The 25,185-nt window shown below is 51.1% G+C and overlaps 8 protein-coding genes across 8 annotated transcripts; 4 read left to right on the top strand and 4 right to left on the bottom strand.

Moving 5' to 3' along the window:
* Positions 1–1,623: 1,623 nt before the first annotated feature.
* On the bottom strand, positions 1,624–2,741 carry BCR38DRAFT_482983 (Rix1 complex component; the record flags this gene model as incomplete). The annotated part of the gene is made up of 2 exons (XM_040863570.1): positions 1,624–2,558; positions 2,621–2,741. 2 exons carry the CDS (start codon positions 2,739–2,741, stop codon positions 1,624–1,626), a joined length of 1,056 nt encoding a protein of 351 aa, XP_040717987.1.
* Positions 2,742–3,038: 297 nt separating this feature from the next.
* Positions 3,039–3,585, top strand: BCR38DRAFT_482982 (uncharacterized protein; the record flags this gene model as incomplete). Its single annotated transcript, XM_040863569.1, has 3 exons — positions 3,039–3,062; positions 3,114–3,419; positions 3,481–3,585. 3 exons carry the CDS (start codon positions 3,039–3,041, stop codon positions 3,583–3,585), a joined length of 435 nt encoding a protein of 144 aa, XP_040717986.1.
* A 2,923-nt stretch (positions 3,586–6,508) lies between these two features.
* On the top strand, positions 6,509–9,419 carry BCR38DRAFT_337311 (uncharacterized protein; the record flags this gene model as incomplete). Its single annotated transcript, XM_040855527.1, has 3 exons — positions 6,509–8,225; positions 8,291–8,821; positions 8,845–9,419. 3 exons carry the CDS (start codon positions 6,509–6,511, stop codon positions 9,417–9,419), a joined length of 2,823 nt encoding a protein of 940 aa, XP_040717985.1.
* Positions 9,420–9,851: 432 nt separating this feature from the next.
* Positions 9,852–11,620, bottom strand: BCR38DRAFT_472784 (uncharacterized protein). Its single transcript, XM_040862924.1, has 2 exons — positions 10,779–11,620; positions 9,852–10,722 (listed from the first exon to the last, which is right to left on the bottom strand). Exons 1-2 carry the CDS (start codon positions 11,184–11,186, stop codon positions 10,048–10,050), a joined length of 1,083 nt encoding a protein of 360 aa, XP_040717984.1. The 5' UTR covers positions 11,187–11,620; the 3' UTR covers positions 9,852–10,047.
* Positions 11,621–11,764: 144 nt separating this feature from the next.
* On the top strand, positions 11,765–14,053 carry BCR38DRAFT_426810 (uncharacterized protein). The gene is made up of 3 exons (XM_040859794.1): positions 11,765–12,481; positions 12,536–13,164; positions 13,217–14,053. Exons 1-3 carry the CDS (start codon positions 11,891–11,893, stop codon positions 13,632–13,634), a joined length of 1,638 nt encoding a protein of 545 aa, XP_040717983.1. The 5' UTR covers positions 11,765–11,890; the 3' UTR covers positions 13,635–14,053.
* Positions 14,054–14,490: 437 nt separating this feature from the next.
* Positions 14,491–16,496, bottom strand: BCR38DRAFT_426809 (uncharacterized protein). The gene has a single exon (XM_040859793.1). The coding sequence runs from the start codon at positions 16,250–16,252 to the stop codon at positions 14,801–14,803; it is 1,452 nt and encodes a 483-aa protein (XP_040717982.1). The 5' UTR covers positions 16,253–16,496; the 3' UTR covers positions 14,491–14,800.
* Positions 16,497–17,752: 1,256 nt separating this feature from the next.
* BCR38DRAFT_456150 (ATPase, V1/A1 complex, subunit E) lies at positions 17,753–18,629 on the top strand (the record flags this gene model as incomplete). The annotated part of the gene is made up of 3 exons (XM_040861881.1): positions 17,753–17,785; positions 17,894–18,402; positions 18,479–18,629. 3 exons carry the CDS (start codon positions 17,753–17,755, stop codon positions 18,627–18,629), a joined length of 693 nt encoding a protein of 230 aa, XP_040717981.1.
* Positions 18,630–19,037: 408 nt separating this feature from the next.
* On the bottom strand, positions 19,038–20,969 carry BCR38DRAFT_482976 (uncharacterized protein; the record flags this gene model as incomplete). The annotated part of the gene is made up of 2 exons (XM_040863568.1): positions 19,038–19,694; positions 19,746–20,969. 2 exons carry the CDS (start codon positions 20,967–20,969, stop codon positions 19,038–19,040), a joined length of 1,881 nt encoding a protein of 626 aa, XP_040717980.1.
* Positions 20,970–25,185: the final 4,216 nt, after the last annotated feature.

Genomic DNA, 25,185 nt, shown 5'->3' with positions numbered 1-25,185 from the left:
AGGTAGAATGCGCTTGGGGTTGATATGAGAAGTGAAGATGGGGAGAGATGGTTTGTGTCGGTTTGAGGGCAGCTTCTGACTTGTCAAGTCAGAAAAACCAGCTCGCATACCAAGCTCCCCTATATATCGAGGTGACTGCCGCGTGATTGTCTGAAGCTGATGCTGAAGATTCTGCTTTGTTGCCATAGGAATAACAAGCAGTCTGCCAGATGGTGGTGTTCAGAAGACTCTAGCAAACAGCCAAAGGCAAGGCTGTGCTCATGCAGGCGCTTCAACAATGGCAGACGGGAACAACTGCTATGCAGAATGCTATGCAGAAAAACCATGGACACTTACCTCAAGATATAGATGATAGAAATGCTGTCAGGCTCAAGTCTTCTCGAGAAACTCAACTTGATGGTCAAGAGAGAGGAGAGGAAATTGTTGAAGGAAAGATGGAAGAAAGGAAGATGGATTGGATCGTGATAGCCTCTTTTGAAGCGCCAGGAAAACAATTACAGGCCCGACATCTGATCAGAACATTTCGGATGCCTCTGTGCGAACGGAGGCATTAAACACGTTGCTAAGTCGGCGATGTTCAGGTTGGGGAAGAGGCCAGGCAATGATGAAGTTGCTTTTTGGGTCAACCAGTTTTAGAAGGCACGACCTTGTGCACCACCCGAAATGCTGCAGCACAATCAGATGAAGGTAGCTGCTAAGGCAGATTGCTTCAAAGCATCCAGGAGCTTCAATGCGGACTTCCTTTCACCAGATGTGTCTCCTGCTTTATGTGGTTTTGAGATGCGTGCAAGGGCTCAATGTCATTTGGTTCCTTGCAGATCACGCATCAAATTTTGGGGGCGCTGCTAAGATCATAATCTCCTACATATAATATATCAAACAGTCAGTAAAGTGCTTAGAATTACGATGTATGCGCTTTGCCAACATAAAGCAGGACGCTCTATGCCCTGACCGTCGAGGCCAGCCTTGAACATATCTGTGGCGGTTACAAAAACCTCAACTCTTACCCAATACTATTTGAAGTCATCTCATATTTGATGGAATAGATCTCCGAGTAGAAAAAGACGAAGAGAAGAAGGAATTTGACAAGCCTAGCATCCCATCTAACTGCCTATGATCACTGTACCCTTTGCACCAAATCAGCCCCTATTGCAAGATTTATATTCTCAGAGAAGAGTATGCCGAAATGGAATCGCGATTTCCATCTTACTTGTATATCGAGAACATTTCGTGGGAGATGCTAGTACTGAGAAGGTGGCTGTCCACAGATCAAGCGCTGGGCATTTAGATCAGCCCAGCGAGTCCAGCGAAATGCGTCCGTTGGCCTCGAGTTGCTAACTCAAATTTCTACCGCCAAATCAAGCAGTACCACCGGTTATCTTCTACAGTCCAAGCAGTCGTTGTCTCTGTTTGGTGCCAGAAAGTCGTCCAGACACATGTTTCATACTTCATATGGCCGGAAGATTTGAGCAATTGTTCAAATCCAGCAGGGTGAACAGGGGCCTATCTTTCTTGTTGCAAGATATACCATAAACAGAGATCATAAAGAGGCGGGCGGGACGAATGAACGTTGAAAGATAAAGTGTGACGTACGTTTTGGCAGTTTCATCCAGGATAGGAAGCCTACATAATATACCCATCCCATAGCCCATCATCAGCATCATAATCTCGTGAGGGGGCTTCGTAATCAGCCATGCCTTCCTTCAAGACCTTGTCAAGCACCGCAGCGGCTCTTCCAGCCAGACCTCCTTCCTGCTTGGCCATATTGACCCCATTCTGTACCGCCTCCAAAAATCTTTTGTGGAACACCTTCTGCCTATCCTCCCGATCACGATATATCTCGCCATCTTCGTCTCTAGGAGCATGGAAGAGGCCAATGTATCCAAAAGCATTGGGAGTTCGCGGAACTCGACTGAACTGGTTAAACCAGTCGTTGGAGGTCCAGAATGTGGATGTTTCAGGCTTGAAGCCGTGCTGAAGGAACTTCGCCAACACGAGTATCTGTCGGGGATACGACTGGCCGTGTTTCTGGGCGCCGAATGTAGTCCTCGGGGCAGAGGTCCATCCTCCCTTCCCTTTACCTGTCGCCGAGGTAGTCGGTCCAGAAGCCCATCCCAGAATCGACATGAAGACCTTTAAGGGCTTGATCCAGCAGCCAGCACCGACCACGACTTCGTCCCCAGCAATGTCGAGAAGCCACTCCATGTAGTTCAGACCGTCGTTCTTGATATCCTGGGAGATGTGTGACATTGCGCCGCGAATGTACAGAATGAGCTTCTCGACGTCCGGCTTCACCTCTTCCGCAGGCAGGGCTTTCAACAGTTTCAGGAGCTGGCTTCGCACAGGGCCCGAGATGTCGGTCATCAGGGGGAGCAACTTGTGGAGGATGGTAGAAGTTCCGATGGGAATATCCAGATTTGACGTCAGCTGGCTTGTCAAGGATGCCAGCGCATCACGCCTTTGGCTATCTGACCTGGAGGCCGTCAGGGAGAGATTGTGTCTGAATCGTGCATCCGAGTCAGGCGCTTCTTCAGCTAGCTGCTGGTGCAAGACAATGGCTATAAGAGGCATCAGTATATAAGCATTTGAATAGCAAAAGGTCTTAGGTACGGCAGGCTACCTTTGGAATTAAAGCTTGTGTCAGTGAAGTTCGCGGCCTTCGCCTTCGTCTTCCCGACCTTCAGCTTGGGCTTCTGGAAGTCCTTCTTCTTTTCCTTCTTCTTCCTAGTACTGGAGCCCATTTTGACTCGATCATTGGGGCGAAAATGGCTCTATGAAAAGGGTCGGAGCTTCCGCATTCGAAGTCATTTTCAATTCATCTGTTAGGGTAGGATGTCGTTCCAATCATTTCAACTTTTTGGCGGTGGGCGATGGCAGAAACATGCTACGATGCAGCGTCACTGTGGAGTGTGGCTGGAGCTCCCCCGGCAGCGGGCAGGAGGGAATTGGACCGCTGGAGTGGTAGCCCACGATTGAGTTGCCAGGCAATCTGGAATCAACAAGACCTATGACAACCTCGTGTGTATGTACCAACCAACATGGCGATGGCAGACAAGACTCTAGTACGTTCCATTCCGCCTATTAACGATCAACACCAGCAGCTAATCAAATAGCCCTCGGTCACCGCCGACTCCATGGACGACGCCCTGCATAGGCTCTCCCGGAAACCTGGCGTCAAGGGCTGGATCATGCTCGACCGCACAACCGGCGCCGTGGTGAAGACCAACGGCCAGATCTCCACCATTAGACCAGCTCGCTCGAGCAGTACCACCTCTCTCCCGACCCCGACCGGGGGTTCATTCTCCACCGATGTGAATGCAAATACGAACAACGAAACGCAAGCAGCGCAGGAGCTGGGAAGCATGGTCTGGAGCTTTTTGAGCACGGCGGGCACTTTGGTGCAGGAGCTGGACACAGATGTAAGCGCATCTGGGGGAATGGAAGAAATTCAATTCAAAGCTAACATGTGCTTGTGTTCAGGATGAACTGAAGCTATTGCGACTACGGACGAAGAAACAGGAACTCGTCATTGTGCCCGAGGTCAAATACATACTCGTCGTGGTCCACGATACGCCTCCTGCTTGAGTTGAACTTCTTGCCATTGTCTGATAATTCCGAGTCACGTATGGAACACAAAGACTTTGGCGACGAGTTTTTCTCCGTTGCTTCTCAGCGCCGGTTGCACGAGTTCACTGGTTATTTTGCTGAATAAACCCTTCCACATTTGTAGAAGATCAGGTACGGTTGTTTCTGGCGTTGGGAGCTGTGCTGGACAAGATGATACGCCGAGGTTGCTAGATACATTTTTGGCCGAGAATGATCGTAGGGACACACTTGGTTTCTGGAATTCCGTTCCGCCAGACTATCTCGCGCCACTCCGGATCATAACAAACCCGTTTCCCCCGGAAATGGAGGACAGAGAGGTTGCGGTCGCGATGGCGACTCTGTCCTGGAATGCTCCAATACGCCGCCTCGCTGGTCCTTGGCCGATGTGTCAGCCTGTCAGTCTGAAACCTCTCAGGTATGACATCTGGCATAGCTGCTCCGAGCAGGATAATTGGAATTGGAGTGATCCTTCCGGTTCACAGATGCCCTTGAATTCAATCCGGCTAAATGCAATTCTCCTGTCAACACAGCCCAGTTGTTTGAAAGTTCCGATGTGATATCAGAGGAGCTTTGTGAAATGTTACGCCTGGTCACCAAGCAGCGAGGGGATATTATTGGTGAGATATATATCAAATCACTCTTTGATACACGGAAATAGCAAACTGCTCGCGCTGTACCACCTCCAGCTTACGCAATAGAATGAGACCTGTCCAGTCAACTTCAACGACTATTTTAGACGAAGCACTCGGGGACATTGTCTGTATAGGCTTTCAGGATTTGAGGGGGATGCAATCTCATCAAAGTTGTGCCAAGGGAATTGGAGATCCAGTCGTTCGCCCAGCCGCTGGAAAAACTCGTCGGAGTGGAAGTTGGAACTTGGGAACTCAAAGGCTATTATCCAATCACCACCAATGCACACATAAATTACGTGTTCTTGACAGCCAAATACCGCGTGCTTCCCGCGCGGGAAACCAAGCATGCCTTGGAATTTTCAGATGTTGTGTATAAGTTTGACGCTGGTCGGTAGTAGCAGGTCGTTGCTGGGATGTCATCGTGATACAGTTGCGTCATTCTCTTGGCATTGTCTGCGGCACGTGAGCTCTACAAGTCATCGATGTGGGTTGTAGCCGCAGTTCTTTCGCCGGTGGTAAATACTATGGTAAGAATTCATGGTCATAATAGCTCAGAAAACACAATGCATCAATAGCATTGACAACAGCGACGTGGACATGTAAATAAAGATCTTACATGAGGTATATACTTGCAAGTGGTATAAGCCACCATGATGGGAACCCACCCACCCATGACATTGAAATAATGCAGTTGTGCTGCCATGGAATTATGAGGAACTTCGTCTCTCGTTCCGCAGCGTCCAGGATTTTGACTGCGTCTACCCCATGGTCTTCGGAAACTGTTGTTCTTATCAGATGACGCGCAAGCATCCCAGCCCAATAACCCGTGGAGGCGGATTGCAATATGAAACGCATCGAGGTCTATCGTGGGAGTTTCCAACCGAACAGCGCTGCTCATTGCGGCTGCAGAGACTGCAGACCCCGGACTTGTGAGCTGCAGGTTGCAGAACGCTTATCTGCGCTTCCACCTATGACGATGCGCATCAAGGATCTACATGACTTGCGTTCCCAGCTTTTCTTGTTCGCTATGCAGCCTCTGAGTCTTGATGCGAGCTAGGCAGCTCACGTTGCCTCTTATGCTGAACTACTTTCGGTATTTGATATCTCTCCAGTCGGTTTTCAGGAGGGCTGACATAGATGGATGCATTATAAACCTGCTTTTAGCACATGTGGCCGGACCCTTGGCCATTCCGGTATCTGGGTATTTGGGGTGCACGATGTTCTTCGTCCCATGCTCCCACCCATCATCTTGGTATATTGAGCAGGTCTGATAAGTTTGTCTCAGACCTTGATCAATTTATATTTCTTTGTATCCTCAATGCATCAATGCATGGATCTCTGGATTTGCTGACGGGTTGACAGGGACATATTCATATCATTCCTCCTACTGTCGGCAGTTGTGGGCTAGATGCTTGTTCCATTCTACCGTTATTCAGATATCGTCGTCTGCCCTATACCTCTTTCCTGCTGCATCCACGTCCCATTGCATTGCATTGTTATCAATGCAGGTTGTTCACGGTGGCCTTCCCGCCTGTGTTGGGTGCTGAGGACTGATATTTAGACTTGGAATTGAGGGAAAGATGCCGTCCTTATCGGCGCTCAAACGCTCTGCCCGAGACTTCTTCACTGATGCGCGAGACAGGGTAACAAAATCGAGAAGCGGCCAAACGACGGGAAATGGACTCCAGAATCGACAGCACAGCCGAGATTTTCTACGAGGTCTGATCAAACGAGCCTCGAGCCCAGCAATTGATGGAGGAGTTTCAAGTGGTGCGGAGAAGGCGCCGCCCAGCAACACGGTACGAAGCCCGCAGCATCTGTCAGCACCTGGAACCTCACCACTTCCACCTGACCGAGCGGCCCAACTTTAGAACTCTCGTCGCGTCTCAAGTGAGGGGATTGTGGTCTCGTGACCTCGTCCGCTCGAACGATTCCATTTGTTTGGCCGTTCTGTTCCTGCATTGGACTCCACTGTCTTTGCGAAACATGAAGACTTTTCTTCCGGGCTCGAGAATGGCACCTTGTTCATGTGTATAATCGTCTTTTACGTTTACGTTATTTTGTCGTGGTCGTCGATTGGCACTAAGCACTAACATTACCCAAATTAGCAACTCTCAAGCCCCCCGCTAGCTTCCGAGACACTGACACCGGTAGCCCACCGTGCTCCGGGCATCGACCCTAACAAGCCGCTGCCCTCTCCACCTCACCCGGGGACGCTTGAAAAGGCGGATGGGCCTGCGACAAAGCCAGTCCTCAAGCTGGACCGCATCATGGCCAACCTGAGCGAGACAGATGTCGAGAAGCTGTTTTCGGGAGCCCCGCAATACTTCGCCAGGTCTCAAGGATACGGCACCGGAGCCCCGCTTCCTTCCGTCGCTTTTCCCTGGGATGAGGAATTGACCATCCGGGACTTGACGGATCATGTTCAGATTGAAGATGATGCATGGGGTTGTGTAACGGCTTGCCCTCGCATAATTATGCGCGACCCCTTGTCACCCGGTCCGTGGTCTGCTAAGAGACGCGCCCACTTCAATACGAAATGTCGGGAACGGCCCAACATGCTAAGCATGCAAGGACTAGAGAAGGGGACTATAGGGTACCAGGCAGCTTTGGAGTTATCCGTTGCAGACGCCCTACAGGACGAACAGTACGGCTTCGATAGTCTGGGCACCAAGTCACATGTAATCATCGAGTTCCGGCAAAAACTCATCACGACCAAAGATGGCTTGAGACATCTAGACGAGGCTGCCATTATGGAACAGTTATTGAAGTGCGAGGAGAGGTATGAGGCTGACCGTTTAATTCAGCGTTCAGGGGTTCATGACATGTACAACGAGCTGTTCCTCAAAGTTCTTCACCCCCCAACCAAGGCTATTGATCGCAATGACCCGTACAGCCTGTCTGTGCAGATTTATGCGTTGGTTAAGGTGCTAGCCGCATCCAATGCCTGGTATGATTTCTCGCACGTGGAGTGGAGGATTCGACTTGGCCAGATGCTGTGGGGGTTCCCCCTGGATGACGAATTGGAGGATGGTTCGTCCATCAAGGAGGGAATGGATGCTCAAGATCGAACCGAAGAGCGTTATTGGCTGCTTCTCCAGATTCTCCTTGCATGCGAGCTTCTGATTCGACTAGACATGATCACGGAAGGAGATGAGATTGGCGGACAGAATCTCCGAGCATCCGAAGTTCACAGATTTGAAAAGGAGGCAAACACGTCAGTCAGGTGGTCGCTTCTGCTTGCCCGTTCATGGCTCGAGAATATATACATATCAAAGACCGAAGCTCCGCCGTCGGGAGCGTCTACTCCGAAAGGATGGCTCACCACGCTGACCAGCAAAATGTCTCTGAAACATGAGAGCATACCCGGATCGCTGTTTACCGATTCTCAACATCGTCATCAGGGCCATTCTGAGTACCTGTATGCCATTCAGGGCAAATATAACCAAAGACAGGTTTTTGGGCTGACGCAGTTTGCACGAAAACTGCGCTGGCCAGAGATCGAATCGTACATAACGAGGCTAAGCATCAACACCCCTGCTATGGCACAGGCTACTCCGATCAACTCGCCCCTACCAACGAGCGATACTAGTAGGTCATCATATTTTGGAGGAGATAGGAAATCTGCAGATCTGCGGAGAATGCCTTCTAGGCGGCGGAAGGTCGAAGCGGCATTACACCCGTCCGGCTGGCTCTCCAAATCTTACGTTTCCGGATTGGTACTACCAGGAGAAGCTTTATCACACTTCCTTATGTCCACTCTACTCGAAAACGACCAGCAGGCTATGGCAAAATTAGGACCTATGGCCAATCTCTGTGGAGGATTTGTGTATAGTAGGAAAAGCTTCTGGAGCACCGCCTGCATCGTTGGGCGCGTGCTAGCTGCTGGGAGGGGTTCGGCAGAAAGCATGGGCTGGATATCCAGTGACATTACTCCGAGAGAGCTGGGCGAAGGGTGGTTGGAAGTCGACGTCAAGGATATCCCCGGTGAGCCTAACATGCGCCCCCCCCCCCACCCCCCAATCAATTAACATCAGGCTAACGTCGCGAAGACGATGTTGCCCATACTGGAAAGAAGGCTCGACTATGGGGCAAGGTCGCAATCGAGCGCGAGTCGGACGTGCTGGGTGACGCAGATCCTTCTAATGTCTTGCCCGCCGACTTTGTTCTGCCACACGAGAACTCGTACTCAAACCCGCCCCCTTCCAACATCAGAATTGAGTTCCAGCATCTGGACCTCTCTACCCCCTTGGGCAGTATTCACTCGACACCGACTGATGAGAAAGAGTCCCCAGTTACCGAGGACAGCTTACTTTCCGAGATTCCAACGTATCCAGCCTCCATGGCCTTTACCATGACTCATGATGGGATTGAACAAGAGCAAGAGTTGAGCTTCGCTCTATCTACAGATGTATACTTTGTCACGGCCCACCCCTGCGTTCCTTCAAGCCACGTCAAATTTCTCAAGTCAGCGAGCAGTCCTACAATTCAGCACATCGACCTCGGCGGGCAAGATTGGAGTGGAAAGACCTCTAGCTCAGCTCATATCACAGGCAAGCACCCAAGCCGAATTTTTGAATCAAGTTCCCAACTCATCTTGAAACAGGTCACCCGCTTCACAAATATTACACATATACCGCCGTTCATATTTCTGAGCTTCTAAGCAAGCCTACTGCTACCTTGGACGATCTCCTTGAACAGGTTCCTTCAGGTTCTCGATCAAATAACAGCTCATCGTCCACGATACCACGACAATCTCGTGCCCTCGTCATCGACTGCATCACCGGCTTTGCCCCCCCACGTACCCCCGACCTGCCATCTCTATCGCGCATGAGTTCCATATCATCTTCGTTCGGCCTCGAGCCCCCGCCGGTCCCCATAGTTCAAATGCCTACACCTCCAGGCGGACCCGAGAGGAGGCCGAGCACCGCAGCGTCTATTGGCAGCATAGTCTCGACCGGGAGCAGAGTCTCGAGGATCGACCCGCCCAGCCCCGAGTCGAAGATGCGGCTGGGGACGCGGAAGAGGCAGTTCGGGTCTGACTTGGAGATGCTGGTAAGAGCGTTGTGCGCGGAGCGAGGCTGGAATGCGCTGGTAAGTCGGAGGAGGAGAGGGTGCCTGGCTTGTGCTATCAGGGAGGCTGGGGCGCTGGGTTGGAAGGTTATCATTCGAGTCGAATGAATAACCATATGCTTTGGTGTTCGCTTGTGAAATAATGTGGAGTTGTGAGATATGCTGAGTGACGCATGATGAGGAAGGGTTTGATATGGAATGTGTAGTACGTAGTTTTGGGCAAGGGAAATGCAATATGAAGACCGGAGTAAGTGGGATCTGGAATGGAAAGGTAGGTTTGCGATAAGGTTGCATTACACATATACCGGGAGGAGGTAGTTGACAAAACGTGTGAGGTAGCTGTGCTGCGAATGTGAGATATACTGCTCCGAGGTCACCCATACACATGTCCGAGGAATCGGATAAATTATTGCTCATCTGTCTTCCCTAGAGTAGCGGTTAAGCTTTACAAGTGCAAGCCGGCTTGATGGTGGCATACATCAGTACACAAAGAATATACGACAACATAATCGTGGGAAGTTGTTTTTATCAAGATGCATTCGTGAAGGTCCCGGTATGCTCGTCGTCTTAAGCTATAGTGATCAAGTAGAAGAATTGCTCATGCCGTGGATTCCGCGCCCCTGACTGCACCAAAGCTTCCTGGCAGCTGCCAGCAAGCAGGGCATAAACCTGCCTCAACCACCTAGCATTTTCGCTAACTACGTGGTAACACTACTCGGTCAGAAAAGTGCCATGGCTAAGCTAGTGATGATGAGTGTACATCACTAATTCTCCAGGAGCGCGTATGATAGCGCAGCATTCTCTCAACAACCCGATAGATTTTGGTAAGCTCGGGGCGCCGCTCATCATGAATAGTGCGCATTCTCTCGAACAACTTCTCAGTTTCGGCAGCGAGGATGTAGTCAGGCCAAGCAAGAAAGCTGCCTAGCAGGTATAATAGTCGGATCACGCGCATATTGAAGAATCCACTAGGAGGATCCGTTTCGGTGGCCATCGCATTCTGGAACCCCTCGAGCGTCGTTTCCCATGTTTGCTCCGGGGAAAGACGCGCTCCAGCTCTTAACATCCAGAAGAATTTCTGCAGTGCATCCTCGTCCCAGGGACCTGTCAAGAGCTTGTCTGGGATTTGAGTGCCGCGATGAACTTCAATGAAGCTGACATCTTCGATGAGTAGGGGAAGCGAGGAACGGATGCAGAATTCATCGTAATCTTGACGGAAGCGTTGCTGGGCTGTATCGAGTCCTTCGTGCCCACCAGGGTGCAGAAGATTGAGGCCACTGCTGTCCTCTGCTGGATCAGACCACACGCTGATTTGCTGGAGGGGCCGGTCCATTCCATATCGATGTGCCCAGAGATCGCAGCATTCCATGATGAAAGATATGTTGACCCAAGAGTACTGCAGCAGCGCAGACTGCAAGAGACGTCAGTAATTCAGTCCAAAGGCTCCTTTTTAAACATGGTACATACCTGAAATTCTGGATTGCCACCAAATCTGATAGAATCGCTGTCCCATCCATAATAGCTCTGCACTGTCGAGTCAGGCGTTACTCTCCGCAGGCAACCAAACCAGACATCCCAAGTCGGTCCAAAGGCCTCGAGAAACGTCTGCTGGCGGGTGGATATGGCGGACAGAAGCCAACCCAGTCGCAGACTGGCTCGCGGCAAGTTGACGTTTTCACTCATCCAGAAAATGCGCTCCATGATTTCTAGCGGGATACTCTTCTCCAGATAGGAAGCCTTGGGCTTGAAGACGGCTTTTTCTTTCGTCTTCCTCCTTTTTGAAGCCTTGATACCGTCCTTTGGGTGGACAATGGGCATGGCGGGCTCACCCTTGCGACGGCGCTTGCCGGTAATTCTGATGGGGGTCAACTCCATCGTGACTGCAAGAAGCAACAACAATGATGATGTTGGTGTATGTCAGGGACATGTAATGATGTAATGGGGATTTTCTGTGCTTGGGAACGTTTTGTGGGTGATTCCGAGAGCGGCTCAGAACATAAAAGTAGCCGTAAGTCAAGGAAGTTGCGAATTTCTGAAAAATCAGATGAATAATCAATCCATCGAAGCAGTTGTAGGGCATGCTAGCCAGACTTCTATTTTTTGGGTGGAATGATGCGAGAAAATACTCAAGAGAACTCTCACTGATCATATGCTTACCTCGCCGCAAAGTTGGGATGATAGCTTCAACCCTTGCAGCATGCTTGCAGTTAGCTTCCTGTGCACATATTTTACAGGTATGTATTGGGTTGTAGTCCAATTGTGCTCAGTTGTCTTATAGCTAAGTCACGAAAAGAGTCTTCAAATGTGGCAACTGCCGTGATAAAATGTCTCCTGTGCAAGTTTGAGAGGCACGAAAAGTTGTATACGATGGGTAAACTTCGGACGATGTCAGCTCAATTCTTACCAGTAGACCCACATCAAGTTCCTGCAGTGCAGTTCTAGCGCGAATAGATGTCGGCGGACCGTGACCGGGAACTGGGGAATTTTTTGGACAACTTCAGAGATGTGACGACATAGCACAGCGGTCTTCAGCACCATGAATATTACGACAAAGCAAAGCGTATAGAAGCCACCCTGTCATGCTGAGACGCCCATCAATGGCGTCGGCTCACTTTCCGGTGCCCTCGCTGAGGCTTCTACGATTTCTGCGATGCCAGTCTGAGAACTTCAGCTTCAGCTTCTTCAATCCGAGCCACGGTGGTACCACGCGCAAGATCCTCAACCTGTCCAGGAAGGCATCTCGAGCTCTGTCAAAAGATTGCACAGTTTCAAAAACTCGACATGACTACCACCTCCAAGCTGGACTGCTTGATCTGGGGCTCCTTTCGCCAAATCGTACACCCTGTGCCCTGAAGAACGCAAGGAGTAAGCGACCAGCATTCTTTACAACGACAGTTGCGCCCCGACACAGCTCGATAGCCTCAAATGCGCCGCCGTCATGTAAGCAAACATTGGGTGATCAAGGCACATGGCCAAAGGCGACTGAGTTGAAGCCCGATGACCTCCCAGAGCCCAATGCAGACGGTGAGAATAATTCCATGTTCAACACCCATCGACAACTCAGCCGACAGGCAGCTCTGGAGCCGCGGCTGCGCTGCACTGAGGTCGACGAGAACGGTGCTGCCATAGTAGTGGATGGCGAGTTCAAGAAAAGCGAACTGATCGCCAGGGTAGGTTCAAGTGTGTGGTATCTTGGGCATGGGACAACCGCTGACCTGGTATAGTTTGGTCTGTTGCCTCGCGACTTGCGCAAAATTGACTCATCCAATTTACCCCATATCCTCGTCCGACCGCAGTCTATCCTACTCAACCTGCTCCACCTGAGGGTCCTTATTAAGTACAACCGGGTCTTGCTCTTCGATGTCTACGGCTCCAAAAGCTCCTACCCACAGTCTGCCTTTATGTATGATCTACAACACAAGCTCCAACAAAGGACATCTCCGGGCAATGGTGGCTTGCCCTACGAGTTCCGCGCTCTCGAAGCTGTCCTTCAATCAGTCACCCAAGAACTCGAATCCGACTTCGAAGCCGTCCGCGACCCTGTCATTCGCCTGCTTAGCGAGCTCGAAGATGACATCGACCGTCACGGCCTGCGGTTTCTCCTCATCCTTTCTAAGAAGCTGAGCACCTTTGAGCAGAAGGCGAGACTTGTGCGAAATGCCCTCGACGACGTGCTGGAGGCCGACGATGATTTGGCTATGATGTATCTCACTGAGAAGACGCACGATATCTATCGAGAAGTGGATGACCACACTGAAGTCGAGATGCTGTTGGAGTCCTATCATAAGCTCTGCGACGAAATCGTAGAAGAGGCTGGCAACTTGGTGTCAAGCATCAGGAACACCGAGGAGATGTAAGCAGTCCCGACAATGCTCTCCTCGGATCTATCATGTTAATGTTGTTAGCGCCCGTGCAATTCTCGACGCCAATCGCAACTCCCTCATGCTGCTCGATTTGAAGTTTAGCGTAGGTACACTCGGCCTCGCCATGGGGACCTTCATCGCCGGTCTCTATGGCATGAACTTGGAGAACTTCATCGAAGAGACGAATTGGGGCTTCAGCGCCGTCACCGGCGTCTCGGTAATACTCTCCCTCTGGGTCTGCGCGTACGGCCTGAAGAAGCTGCGCAGAGTCCAAGTAATGAAGATGCAGGGTGACGAGCGCGGCAGCCTGAAAAAAGTCAGCGGCTACCACTGGTTCCACGATGAGGGACACGGCGCCATGCTGGACCCGCGCAACCGGGAGAAGCTGAGGCGGTTGCAGATCAAGAAGGCTAGTAATGCCGACAAGAAGAAGTGGTGGCAGGTGTTCGAAGGGCGGTAAAGTTACATCAATGACCGCCGCTGCAATCCCCGCGGAAAGATAAGCTAATAACAGCATCATGTAAATCGTTCATTTTGTAATGAGGAAATGGCATGTTGGATCTAGGTAGTTGAGGATGAGGATGACGCTGATGTGCTGTGCTGTGTCAAGCTGGGAAAAGAGACACTCAGGCACAAGTTCAGCCGTGTGTACGTTAATTGTCACGACAGCTGACTCCCGGTGACGGCCCGGTGACGGCACCGATTTGCGAATCTTTCAGAGGCACACTCTGATGGTATATACCCACAATAGACAGGAATCTCACTCTGATCGGGGTGTTTGTTTGACGACCATACAACGGATTCAAGCATGTGAAGAGCATCTGTGATGCAACGACCTCGATACCTGAGCCAGCTGCTTCATAAGGCAAAGATCATCACAGTATTTTCAATCCAAATCCATAGACAGTTAATGCATGTAGCTAGCAGCTAGACTCAAGTCGACTTGCTTCATACGTAGACTACGTCGCTAAGAGTGGTATCACTGGCCCCCCGCATTTGTGTTTATAGGAGCCACGTTGGCCTGTATACATATATATATGTATGTATGACGTCGAACCCCTGGTTATTATACACAGTAGCCCCCCAAGGTTCAACTTAAGAGCTGAGAGAGATCCTATCAGTAAAATAGTTTCATACGCCAGTTGGAATTTGGCGCGTATTTTACACTCACGTAAATAGACTCAGTCGCCTAGCTGGGATTGGGACCTTGGTCTCCAGTGTCCCATTCAGCACGCAAGTGGACGCGCAGAAAATTTCCGTCTTGATAGTCTTCAGGGAGTCGGAGCAAGGCAAACAAGTGTTCTTTGAAATAGAAAGGCTTCTGCTAGTCTCCATGTATGCTTGATGCTTGCTAAGTCTCACGAATTACATGATGTCCACTCACTGCAGACCATTACTCTTGGTAAACCAAGATAACATTATGGAACAAAAAATGATAAGTTCAATAATACCGCCCGGGCACTCCAGCCCAGTTGCGTGTATCTACTATGCAATATCAGTATCGCTATATGACAGAGAAAACGCCCGCCTTCCCAACGTTCAATTCTCCAACCCAGACCAGCAGCAGCAGTAGTTATACCAGGTGCCAAACGCTTGGTAAAGCCGCATGCACAACTCCATTTCGAATCAAACCATGTCTTCGACCCTCGGCATCCTGCGTGCAGACCGGTCAATATCTCGACTCTCTGGTGCATCTCTGCTCTCATCCTCCTCCCCACGCTCCTCATCCCGGAGCCAAGGCGGTGCGGCGCCCCCCTCAATTGCACTCACGCTCTCGCCTCTTTCCCGAGTTCGGAACCACCGCATCTTCCATATACCCCCGAGAGCATCCTGCACGCCGCTAGCACTCTTCCTACGACCATGCTTCCGGGCCGTAAAACCAGGGAAACCCGTTGACTTCCGCCGGCGGCGGAACATCCTCCTCGGCGTCGTCATTGCCTCTGTATTTGACGGGCCCGCGGTGGATACTGAACCCACCGAAGTATTTGAAACGTGTCTTCTCGAGTTGTCAAGTAATGCCGTCATCTCGTCCGCGCCGACTGATAAAGGGAGAGAGCGCATCGTCGGAGGTATGGTAGGACTTGGCGCTTCCTGATCTTCTAGCTCGTCCCATATCTCCCGTCGTTCGCTCCAGCGTTTCGAGGGCGTATCGACGCCATCGTGCGGGCCGAACGTATTATAGGTAGCTGGAATAGGCCCTTGGCCATCTGATAAGCTGTCAGAGTCAATGAGTGATTCTTCCTCGCCTTCTGTGTCCTCCACCAATCCGAGGCCAGGTGCAAGGGTTGACTGGCCAACTCCTGCTGGAGAGTGCTGTTCGTCGCTTAAACGCCAGGAAAGCGCGAGCACGCCCGCGAGGAGGATGACAGTGCCGAGGGCGATAAGGCCGCCTTGCAGGGGTGTAATGAGGTTAGTCTGGTTGAAATAGATCAGGCCGTCAAGGATGGCGATGATGTTGTAAATACAAAAGACGAGAGGGTACAAGACGGACGTTGAGACCAACTTTAGACCCCGATGAAGATAGTACAGCTGGCTCAATGCCAGGGAGATGAGTCCTAGGATTATCATCCAGGACTGCCAATGAACGAACTGGTTATCGCCGTCGGCAATCGTTCTGAGAAGCAGCTCCACGGCCGATTTTGCAAACAGGAGGGAATGCGCAGACAGAATGCCACTGATACACCCGTATGCCAGGCCGCGGAGGAAGCGAAATTTGATACTTTGCGACCATCTACCGAAGTGGCTGACCAGATCTGTCACTGCAGCGATGGTCACGACCAGGAGAGCCTGTAAGGCCATCCAAAGGATGAATGGCCATCGACCCATGAGATCCAGCAACTCCCGTAGGCTATGCGCCGGCGACGGAATGGCGCCAAATATCCCTATCAGTAGCGCACCGGCCGATACCAGCATCGTGCCCCATAAACTCCATCTCGTAAAAGGTTCGCTCAGTATTAGGGTGGCGCATATCGAATTAAAGACCAGCCCGGCGGCCTGTAGCGTCGAGAGAACGGGCAGCGGTAATGTCGAAATTTGGATACTACTCCCCAGCACGTTGGCGATGACAAACATGCCCATTCCCAGCTGCCATCTGCGCCTCCGGTGTGGTGGTCGACGAACATCGTGCGGTCCCTTCTCGTCTTCGAGGATATGGGATTTTCGTTGAAGGGTTAGACCTAATGACTGGACGCTGGTCGATAGCAAGCCGACTACAACACCGATCTAACAAAGCGGATTATACAACATTAGACCTGATGTCCCCAATCACATATCAGTAGTCAGTCTGGGGAGATGCATACCGCAATGCTCCCTCCAGGAGAGAGTCCGCCCAGCGACCCCATGGCGACAATGCGAGCTCGAGGCTCATCTGGCGGAATTCGCAGATGAATAGCGACCCCGGCTGCACATCGATGTCGTCTGTTCGGATTGAGTTTTATCGCTTGTCACACTCTGGATCTGTTTTGGTCTATGAACTGTCGGTGGCGAGGGGGGTTCGTAGCGGGAAAAAGAGAAAGCGACGGGGTCTTGCGGGAGAGCTAGAAGTTACACGACGTGGACTGATGCCGTACTACTGTGGTATGGTAGGTGGTTGTCAGGTACACCGATATGAGAACAGGGTGTGCTCGATGACGCCGCGGTTGACCAGGGTGTTGCCCAAAAGAAGCAAGGTGATCCAATCCCCAACATGCATGCGCACCCTCTACCGTTACAAACACAGAAGTCTCGCCGACTTCAATCGATTTCGCCCGCAGCGGTAAGGGTCGATAACAGAGGAAATATCACATGGTCGATGGCTAACTTGACTGGTTCTTGAACTGACTCGCGAGCTTTATTTCATCCGAAAAAAATGATCTTGTAAGTTGGTCTTCTGAGCATTGAAACACTGCAGAGTCGCATACATCAAAGTCTAGTGTCCAAGTCACTCCTAGTTTGAACACTTGAGCCTGCAGGGACCAACCGAGCCTTCAATTCGGCGCCTCTTTGGACGGTCCGCATGGCGCTTGATGGCTTGGGTCTGGTGCTTGAAAGTCATAACTGCCGCACCAGACGCTCCATGCGGTTGATTAACCCAGGAAACTTGTGGGAAGTGTTGTATCCCACCAAATCCCACGTAGCTCCAGCCTTTGGAAGGGGGCTTGGCTTGTTGGCGTGCTTTGGATTGAGTTGAGAACTTCAGTTATGTGGCTGTGCTGCTTCAAGTATCCCAAGTCATTGTGGCTACGGTTGCTCCCAGGTAATGTTGCTGTAGTCTAGATGACGGACAATGCTCCCCAAGCTCGGACAACTGCTGCAAGTGGACCAGTCAGCTGCCTCGCCTTGCATGCTCGACATTAAACCTGGTAGCGTAGCTTGGGGAACGTATCGTACCGTGGGATCCACGAACCTCAACCAACCTACAGACGGTATCTCCCATTCCTCTTTCAAGATTTGAGTGAGCTTGCTTTTATTGGGCTGTGATTCCAATACTTCTATTCGCGGCAACTCTTAATTCCTCGCTGAACACAACGTACCAACTTCCTACCTCACAACAAAGACCTCACATCCTCCCAAACCGCTCATCATCAACCCACCTTCAACATGTCGCAAGCTCACGCCTTGTCCGACGACCAAGTAAGTGTGGATGACTATGCCGGCACTCGTCCCTAGAGTTTGATGTAGCTTTAGCCATTTCGAATTGTCACTCTACCGTCCAGAATGCAGCACTAAACCTCCTCTCAGGTCGGACAAGAGCTCCGCAAGATGACGGCCTTCATCAAGCAAGAGGCCCTCGAGAAAGCACGCGAGATCGAGATAAAAGCCAACGAAGAGTTCAGCATCGAAAAGTCGAAGCTGGTGCGCCAAGAAACGGATGCCATCGACGCAACGTACGCCAAGAAGTTCAAGCAGGCGTCCATGACGCAGCAGATCACGCGGTCGACCGTTGCCAACAAGACGCGGCTCAAGGTGCTGGGTTCCCGGCAAGAGCTGCTCGACGAAATCTTCGCCTCCGCCCAGAACCAGCTCGCCGACGCCACCAAGGACGACAAGAAGTACCGCGAGATTCTCAAGGGCCTCATGCTTGAGGGCATGTACGCCCTCACCGAGAAGGAGGTCGTGGTCCGCGCTCGCGAGAAGGACTACAAGATTGTCAAGGGCGCTATTGAGGATGCTGAGAAGGAGTACAAGGAGAAGACGGGCAAGGAGACCAAGGTTACCATTGACGAGGATAATGCGCTGCCAGAGGGGTCGTGAGTCCCCCCGTTCCCACCCTTGCAAGTGTGATTTGAGATGAGGGATGAAATGCTGACATGCTGTTTCCGGTAGCTCGGGCGGAGTTTCCATCGTCGGTGGCCAAGGCAAGATCGACATCAACAACACCTTTGACGAGCGGTTGCGGCTTCTGCAGATCAGTGCTCTGCCGGTGATGCGCAAGACACTGTTTGGCGATAACCCCAACCGCAAGTTCTTTGACTAAGGGGACAGCATTGCGTCGCATCAAGTCACGATTCTGTGGAATATGAGAGACGGAGCTCAGGGGTCGGAGGTTGCCTTCATTGTGCGACAAGGTGATCGTTGATTGAAATGCTTTGATTACCAGCTACACATGGCGGATATACTCTAGTGTATCATACGGCCGGGGTCTCAGGCAAATTGATATTGATAAACCAACTATGCCGAACTTTGCTCATAACGTGTTTGCATGATAGGCGTGGACATGGTCAAGGCCATCCAAGGCTTTGACCATATCTAGTGGGTCAAGCCAGCAACAACTATTAATCGGGGGTCACGATTACCCAAGTACACCACTCCCCTCCCGTGTTCTCATTTGCTTCTCTTGATAATCATATCGCCGTGATAGTCATGAGATCCATCGACCACACTTTTAGTCATTTGCCCCCGCCGGTGTGTTCTCCTTCCCCGCCTTCGCATCCGTCTTTCTCTGCGCCCACTTCTTCATGAAATCTCTTTGCTTAGGCAACGACGCATCCTCCTCAGGCTCAGCGTCAAAGATGCTCGTCTTGGGCGGCGGCCGCGAGCGCACCTCGTATGTCAGTCGCTTGCCGATGCTGTCGAGAGCCAACTTGGCCTCCTTCCTAGAGATTTGGCTGTTGTCGTTGAGCTTGTCGTGAATGGCCTTGAGCTTGAACGCCAAATGGTCGACCTCGGCGTCGAACTTGGTGGCCTCCGCATCAGGGTCCGCGGGGTTGGAACTGAAACTTGGGCCCACCTTTGCGCGGAGGTGCTCTCCGTCGTCAACGACGATGTCGAGGAGAGCGATGAGGGCGTTCAACTCGGCAAAGTCGGTCGAGTGGGTGACATTGAAATCATCCTCGTCTATGCGTGTGAAGATATCGTGGAACGTGAGGGTTTGATCTGGATGCTTGCGGCCCAGATCGGGGTTGCCGAAGAGGGCCATGGCGGCGAGGCGTCTGCGGAGATCGCAGACGCGAGGTCGGGAGAGTGGCATGAGTCTCACCGCAACACTTCTCTGCGACGCTGTCTCTACTCCCTCATGCAAATATGAGCAGATTTGATTGCACTTTGGTAACGTCAGCGTCGTTTCGGGGGCTGTCATCGAGAAGAAACTTACGCAAGCATTCCATTGCTCCTCCACCTTCGGGAGAGCTGAGGCCAAGGCAGTCATCGCGGCGTCATACTCGCTCCTTACTTGCACTATACAGCTGACAACGGGGTCAAGACTCATCCGTAATAACATTTGCACTGCGGCTATCACATTGCTCGGACTCATATTCGGTGCCATTTCAGCCAGTATTTGCAAGAACGATACCAGGGGTGACCAGTCTCTGCCGAGATGGGCTTGTGCGAATCCTGGTGACAGCTCAAATTTGCCGTGTTTAAGAGAGTGCTTCGGACCTCCTATCTTCTCCAGCATGCTATAAAGCTGTCTGTCGTCGACCAAACGACGGGTGTCATCAAAGCAGCGAGAAACCAGGTTCATGTACTGTCCCCGCAACTGCAGATTCTTCTCTACGCATATCTCGGACAAGATCCACTCGAATAACTCGTCGGGCAACTCCTTGCCTTTGATCGCTATGGCTATAGGAATACCACGGACGAAGGCGAGATCTCTTCCATCGGCTGGGCTAAGGAACCCCCATTGTCCTTTTGCCGCCTTCTTAGGGAACGGCGATCTACTGACATCACGCGGAGGTCCAGCTGGGTCGAAGAAGTAGTACCAACTGCGGGTATCGTCTCCCTGCGTCCGGTTCATGGCCCTGACGAATTTGTCGCCTTTGGAATCCTTTTCGCCATCATCGAACAGTTTCCTCGCAGTGTCTCGCATTATCTCCGGATCCTGGTCGCTCCCCGAATCGTCATACTTCTCGACGACATCAGCAGCTGCTTCTCGAAGGAGCTCCCCTGCTCTTCGGGCGCTTTCATCTGTAGCGTTGTCCTGCCGGGCATGATTGACCAGAGCCTTCAGATCGAATTTGTGCCTCTGCGGCTTGTTTTGCAGTGTCAAAGGTGAGTGGAAGCCAGGGCCCGAAGCTGTCCTCTTAGCCTTGGGTGTTGTGCTTGCGGCATTGGGTTTCCTCTGGAAGGCCGACGACGGCCCTCCTTTTCGGCCGAAAAAGTCCGTAAGAGACCCTAGGGAGTCATCAGAGTCGTCTTCATCTGAGCCTTTGATCTCGTCATCCCGGCTCAATGGTGCTCTAACTGCAGCTTTCTGTGGCGTGATAGGGGACGAAGGCAGGTCCACCCCTAATGGTTGAGACCACGACGACGGTGGGTTTGAACCTGCTGGAGTGGGCTTCTTTGCAAAGAAACCCCTGATATCCCCGTTCCGCTGCATACCTAGTCAATGAGTTAAGGTAATTGACGATGCCGTCGATAAATGAATGCGTGGCATAAATTAACCCGGCAATGGTTTCCAGGCTTGGCGGTTAACTGGCCGGCCGTTCGTCACTGAAGTCATTCAACTTTAACACGCGAGGTACCTTGGGACAGTCGCGACTTTTCGTGTTACCCAGCTTCCAGCTCGATGCGAAAATCACATGATTTGGATGCAAGTCCGAGATACTAGTGATAAAGAGCGGCGATAGCGATAAGGTGCTGGGGACTGACCTGCTTATCCAAGCACGAGCCAGGATTGCGTGGACTAACGTAAAACCCCACCTTTCCGGCCACCTAATCTGCCAACTACAACAACCTTCGGCACAACAGATTATCGTCGGTATTGGCTATTATTATACAATGCCTCGATATTCAGAAAATTCGATTCAAGGCGCTCTCAACGATATCAATCAAGGGATATCCCAGCGCCAGGCTTCCCTCCGATAGGGCGTTCCACGCTCTACCCTCCAATTACGACTCGGCGATGGCCTCAGCCATTCTGACGCGTCAATCGCGTCGATGAAGCTATTTAGGGAAATGGTTTAACGATTGCGACGATATACCTGATTGGCAATATACTTATTCGCCTAACGGTTGGATCAGTACAGATATCGCCGTTCGATGGCTTCGTGATATCTTTATACCTCGTACACAACCAGTTGATCCCGACGAGCAGCGGCTCTTGATATTAGATGGTCATATCGCTCACGACAACGTCGAGTTTATGTGGTTAGCCTATTATAACAAGATCTCGTTACTATTTTTGCTAGCACACTGTTCTCACGGGCTCTAACCTCTCGACGTCGCCGTATTTGCTCCATTAAAGCGGTACTATCGCTCGTTAGCGACCTCTCTCTCGATCGAGTACTGTTCTATTCTATTTAAAAAGTCGACGTTTCTCTCGCTATATATCGAGGCATATACGAAGTCGTTCACGATCAGTAATATACAATCAGGCTTCTCTGCAACTGGAATATGCCCATTAGATCCGTCGCGACCTCAGCCGACGATAGCCCCCCTATCAGAACGACCAACTACACCACCAACAGCTGGTAATTGGCTTGATCCGACAATAATAGCGACGCCAGTGACTAGCTTAGTAGCTAGGGAGAGTCTGGCAGCGATTACGCCATTGCGATCGTCGCAACGGCTATTGTTTCGGAAGCTGACTCGTCGGCTAGATGTACAGAGCGTCGAGGTCGCTACTTTGACCCAACGTGTACACACATTAGAAGCCGAGATAACTTCGTTACGCCCCAAACCACGTAAGAAGGTACGATTAGGGCCTAATGACCGATTTGGTAACATTGTACAGATTAAGGAAGCGATGGATCGAGCCCTTGAAGTAGAACGGCAACGAGACCAGGTACAACGTCGGAATCAGGTAATACTGGACCCAGCTAAGGCGTCAGAACCTATCAGATCTATACCTTAGGAAGCCCTAGAGCACAGCTTTCTATTAGAGCTGGTTGTACCTGAATAGCTATAATAGTACGTTGAATACACTGTTTCGAATACCTTCAATTGGATTGCAATATGTGGCCAGAAAGGTGGGTGGCCGGAAAGGTGGAGTTGTACGTTAATAAAGCGCTTGGTGGGACGCAAAATAGATGCAGCGACCCACCGATGCTTCCTAGAAGTGATGAACATAGGGGCGATGACCGCCAATCTTATGCACTTCAAGATCTGCAATGCGCCACTCCGCTCCTGCTCCTCCTCCGAGAAATGGTACGAGACATATTTTAATCAGGAGAGTACTCTTGGCGAGAACCTGTCCGTTGAACAATATTCAATGGAAACATGATCTTGAGCTTTGCGTCGTCTCTCCAAGTCACACGCAAGTCAGAAGCCGTAGCAGGGAGTTCGCACCAGTTTCGATATGGAACGTCGAAGGGACTTGCAAGGGACTGCCTGAATCCCAATTTGGTTGCCAGGTTATCGTGGAGCCTCGTACTAGCTGGGAATGGGGCTTGGCTACGACGTGAAGTAGATGACGGGGACACGTTGATCAAATGCATAGCAAGCGACATTAAAAGCTGAATTACGCGACGGCGTCTGAAAGAAAAAAGCCTCGTGGTTCGGCCAATAAGCATTGGCGGCCATGTTGCTGTCATCTGGGACATGCTGTACGATGGCATTCCTATCAGCAGCACGGTGAGCTGGTGTCATCATCAGTTCTTCTTTGTCGTCATTTTCAATCTTGCGACTCGCTCGCCGTCTCGGTGACTTGTAAAATGGACGTGACCGGATGATGGGATATGGCCAAAACAGCCCAATCGGTAACCCGGAAGCTACCGAGATTTATTGTCCGAGGCAAATCTAAGGTTCACACAAAAAAATCGTTTAACTAACCCCTCTTTGATGCCACTGCCGGTAAGAGTGGGATAGGATGAGTTTCGGACGGACTCGTTCCTGCCCAGGCCGCTCAGTCAGACTCCGTGGGTCGGGAACATGTTTCCTTTTTTGTTCTCCCTGTGCTGACTGTGATACCGTCGGGGGCGGGGAGGGGGCAATTCATGGTGGTTCAAGGGCCATCCCATCCTTCTGCAAGGCAGCGGCGCTACGAAGTAGTCGCTTATGATCATGCTAGTCTCTGCCCCGACGAAGATCTAATTTAGGACATTTCCTGGTGGGAATCGTGTCCTTTATAACAAAGTAGAGATGGGGGATGCTGGCGAAGACCTTGCAAAACTACCACACAACGTGACCAAGTAACGCCACAAGCAGTGACGATACGTACAGCCTCGCTGTTGAACAATTGTCATTGAAGGCGTGCGTCAGGCTTTGAAGACTCGAGCGTTGGTGAAGCCATTCCCTGAAGCCAGCCCCTCCTCAAACATCTGGATACTCAGTGTATGCCGAGGGTCTGTTCACGACGCGATCGCGGGCTGTAGCATTGACAGTATCTGCCGCATCAGTGCTTGAGTGGGTAAACCCGCGGCCTTGCTTTCGTGCGATTTTCCCACTCGGTCCTTCGCCACGCCCGTCGTACCCGAATGTCCGCTACAAGGAGAATTGGTGGATAAGACGCCGTGGGCAGGAACGACCTTGTTGTGACACCTTTGGCCGCCAACACTATATAATTGGTTCGTCAGTCAACACTGTGCGAACTTGTTCATAGTCTGGCGGAAGCACCTTCAGCCCTGGGGTGATGTTACCTGCATTGGCTCGTCAATAGCGGCCATTTGTAAGGTCAAGCATTGTAGGACTCACGATGCGATGCTGCCGAAATGTCACCGCCTCAAAGCTGTGTAAAAGAAATCACGAACAGCAATTGTAGTGATTTCCTATATTATAACTTGGCATAAATGGAGAAAGAAGGATCTTCTTGATTTGTTCAAGACAGTGGCGGTGTACTTAGTGGCTCATATCTCCATATCCAGATCATTTCATCTTAGATATTGGCGATCCATCCAATCTATCCCTTGTTCCCCTCCAACCTCGGCCGGCCCCTGAGTAGTGTTATCGTGGAGGGCCAGCGCCGAGACTCAGTCATTTAAATTGGCTGTTTGGGGTCCATGCTTGAGTATACAATTCAAACCTGAACTTTTCAAGTCGCAGCATCAATCCAAAGCTGACGAGCAAGAAACTTCTCAATACTTCATACACGGCTGAACGCGCACAGATGTGAGCCTGGTGTAACAGATCACCAATCGGTGACAGAGACTTGGGCCGCTTAGCTCCGTCTCCGTCTCCCGTCAGTGTTGGATGCCGAAACAACACCCCTCCCCCCAGTCTGGTAATTGCACGGGCCAGATTAAGCCAGATACACCAGATACATAACTTTTGAACAGCCGGCTTAGGGGCCCCACAGGTACTAGGTACTAGGTACTAAAGACTAACCGTCAGCGGGAAGGATTATCTTTGCCCATCAGATTTCGTACTTCATACAGAGTGAACGATGAGCTGGGTGTTGATTCTTCGTGATATGCCCAATCGTCTTGGATGCGCCTCGACTTCTTCAATTCTGGGATGAGGATATGGTGACGTATACACGACCATATTAAAATTTAGGACTGAATGCCATGTTTTCGTGTTTGCCTTTGCAACACCTATCGCTTCGGAACTCCACGCAAACTCGTTTGACCTAAACAAGTTTGAACAGAGTTCATCCAATCTGTTCGCAAAGTGATGGTGAGTCCGAAAACTCGGGGATATCACAAACCCGCCGGCGT

The sequence above is a fragment of the Pseudomassariella vexata genome (assembly GCF_002105095.1).
Source record: "Pseudomassariella vexata strain CBS 129021 chromosome Unknown BCR38scaffold_4, whole genome shotgun sequence".
Taxonomy (NCBI): Eukaryota; Fungi; Ascomycota; class Sordariomycetes; order Amphisphaeriales; family Pseudomassariaceae; genus Pseudomassariella; species Pseudomassariella vexata.
Note: the sequence above shows the minus strand (reverse complement) of the source record. Positions and strands in the feature narration are given on the sequence as shown.